Here is a 1,465-nt window from a genome sequence, read left to right as displayed (position 1 = left end):
GCAAAAGTACATAATGACAAAAATAGCTTAAGTATATGATTGTCACGTATCAAGCTATAATCCCACAGGTGTGGCAAAAGTACATAATGACAAAAGTAGGTGAGGTATATGATTGTCACGTATCAAGCAACAATCCCACACTTTATGACAAGTGTGTGAGCCGTGGGACGTACCACTAAACATAAGTCCCACAGTGTATGACAAGTGTAGGACATGGGGCATACCACTATAGGTATACCACATAAGTCCCAGGATCTATGACAAGTGTAGGACGTGGGATATACCACTATATATATAGTCCCACAGTGTATGACAAGTGTGGGGCATGGGGCATACCACTATAGGTATACCACATAAGTCCCATGTAGTGGAATATCCCATGTCCTACACGTGGGACATACCATTATAGATATACTGTGTAAATCCCACAGTCTATGAAAACTGTGGGATATACCACTGTACGCGAGTAGCACTACGTATCACAGTCATTGTGTTGCACAACAATTGCAGAAATACCACTTCACATATGACAGCTCCATAGGACATTGAAGGATCTCAGTATAGTTATATCATTTACGAGAAGATCCAAGCGTCAATAGTGTATGGTATACTAATCGAGAAGCTCCAAGCCTCAATAGTGTATGGTATACTAATCGAGAAGCTCCAAGCGTCAATAGTGCATGGTATACTAACCATGAATCGAAGCTTTTGTCAACCTCGGCTACGACTCAACTGTGAAAATAATATAATGAGGCAGTTAATAACGAACTAAAGAACACCGATGGTATACTAACCTCGATATACAACTACGAGACACGACGCACCCCGAAATTCACTTGCGCGACAAAACTCTTCGTCGGCTACGATTCGACGTATGAAATCGCTAAAAATGGAGGCAATTCACAACGACCGAACGTTAGGGCGGTTAAAAACCACCAGCAGCTATGCACACGTCGCAAGTTCATCGATCACAGCCAGCACACGACTTCGAAAGTCATTTTGTAACTTGGCCCCAAGCCAACGGCATCCATGGACGACGACATCAACGTTCAACTTGAGCGCCACTTGCGCATGCCTGCCATAACCACTCGACATGAATTCATGGCAGCCGTGAACCCATTACCATCTCCAGCCCTCCATCGTCAACTGCGCATGAGAGTCTTCGACGTGAAACCTGCCTTCAGGTTCAACGAACCCAACACGCAATATGGAACGAGAGTGAGCTTGACGGATATGGCAGCGACAGAACAAACAATATCAAGACTACGCCTGCTCAGCCAAACGGAGCGCGAAGCGTTCATCGTCAGAATGATGATTTTCGACATCCAGTTCCGCGCGAACCCAGCTCCGAGCGATGTGATTCCACGATTGATTGTGGGCGAGGTCGTGTTGGTCACTGTGAGAAAACTCACAACATTTCATGGCGTTGCGAGTTGCATCTTTGAATCACTGGATGCCACTGGCA

At 45.3% G+C, this 1,465-nt stretch overlaps 1 protein-coding gene across 1 annotated transcript; it reads left to right on the top strand.

The window, feature by feature from the left end:
• Positions 1–1,029: 1,029 nt before the first annotated feature.
• H257_19523 (hypothetical protein) lies at positions 1,030–1,445 on the top strand (the record flags this gene model as incomplete). The annotated part of the gene is made up of 2 exons (XM_009848663.1): positions 1,030–1,383; positions 1,434–1,445. 2 exons carry the CDS (start codon positions 1,030–1,032, stop codon positions 1,443–1,445), a joined length of 366 nt encoding a protein of 121 aa, XP_009846965.1.
• Positions 1,446–1,465: the final 20 nt, after the last annotated feature.

Source organism: Aphanomyces astaci (genome assembly GCF_000520075.1).
Source record: "Aphanomyces astaci strain APO3 unplaced genomic scaffold supercont1.729, whole genome shotgun sequence".
NCBI lineage: Eukaryota > Oomycota > Saprolegniomycetes > Saprolegniales > Verrucalvaceae > Aphanomyces > Aphanomyces astaci.
This window is presented reverse-complemented; position numbering and strand designations above follow the sequence as displayed.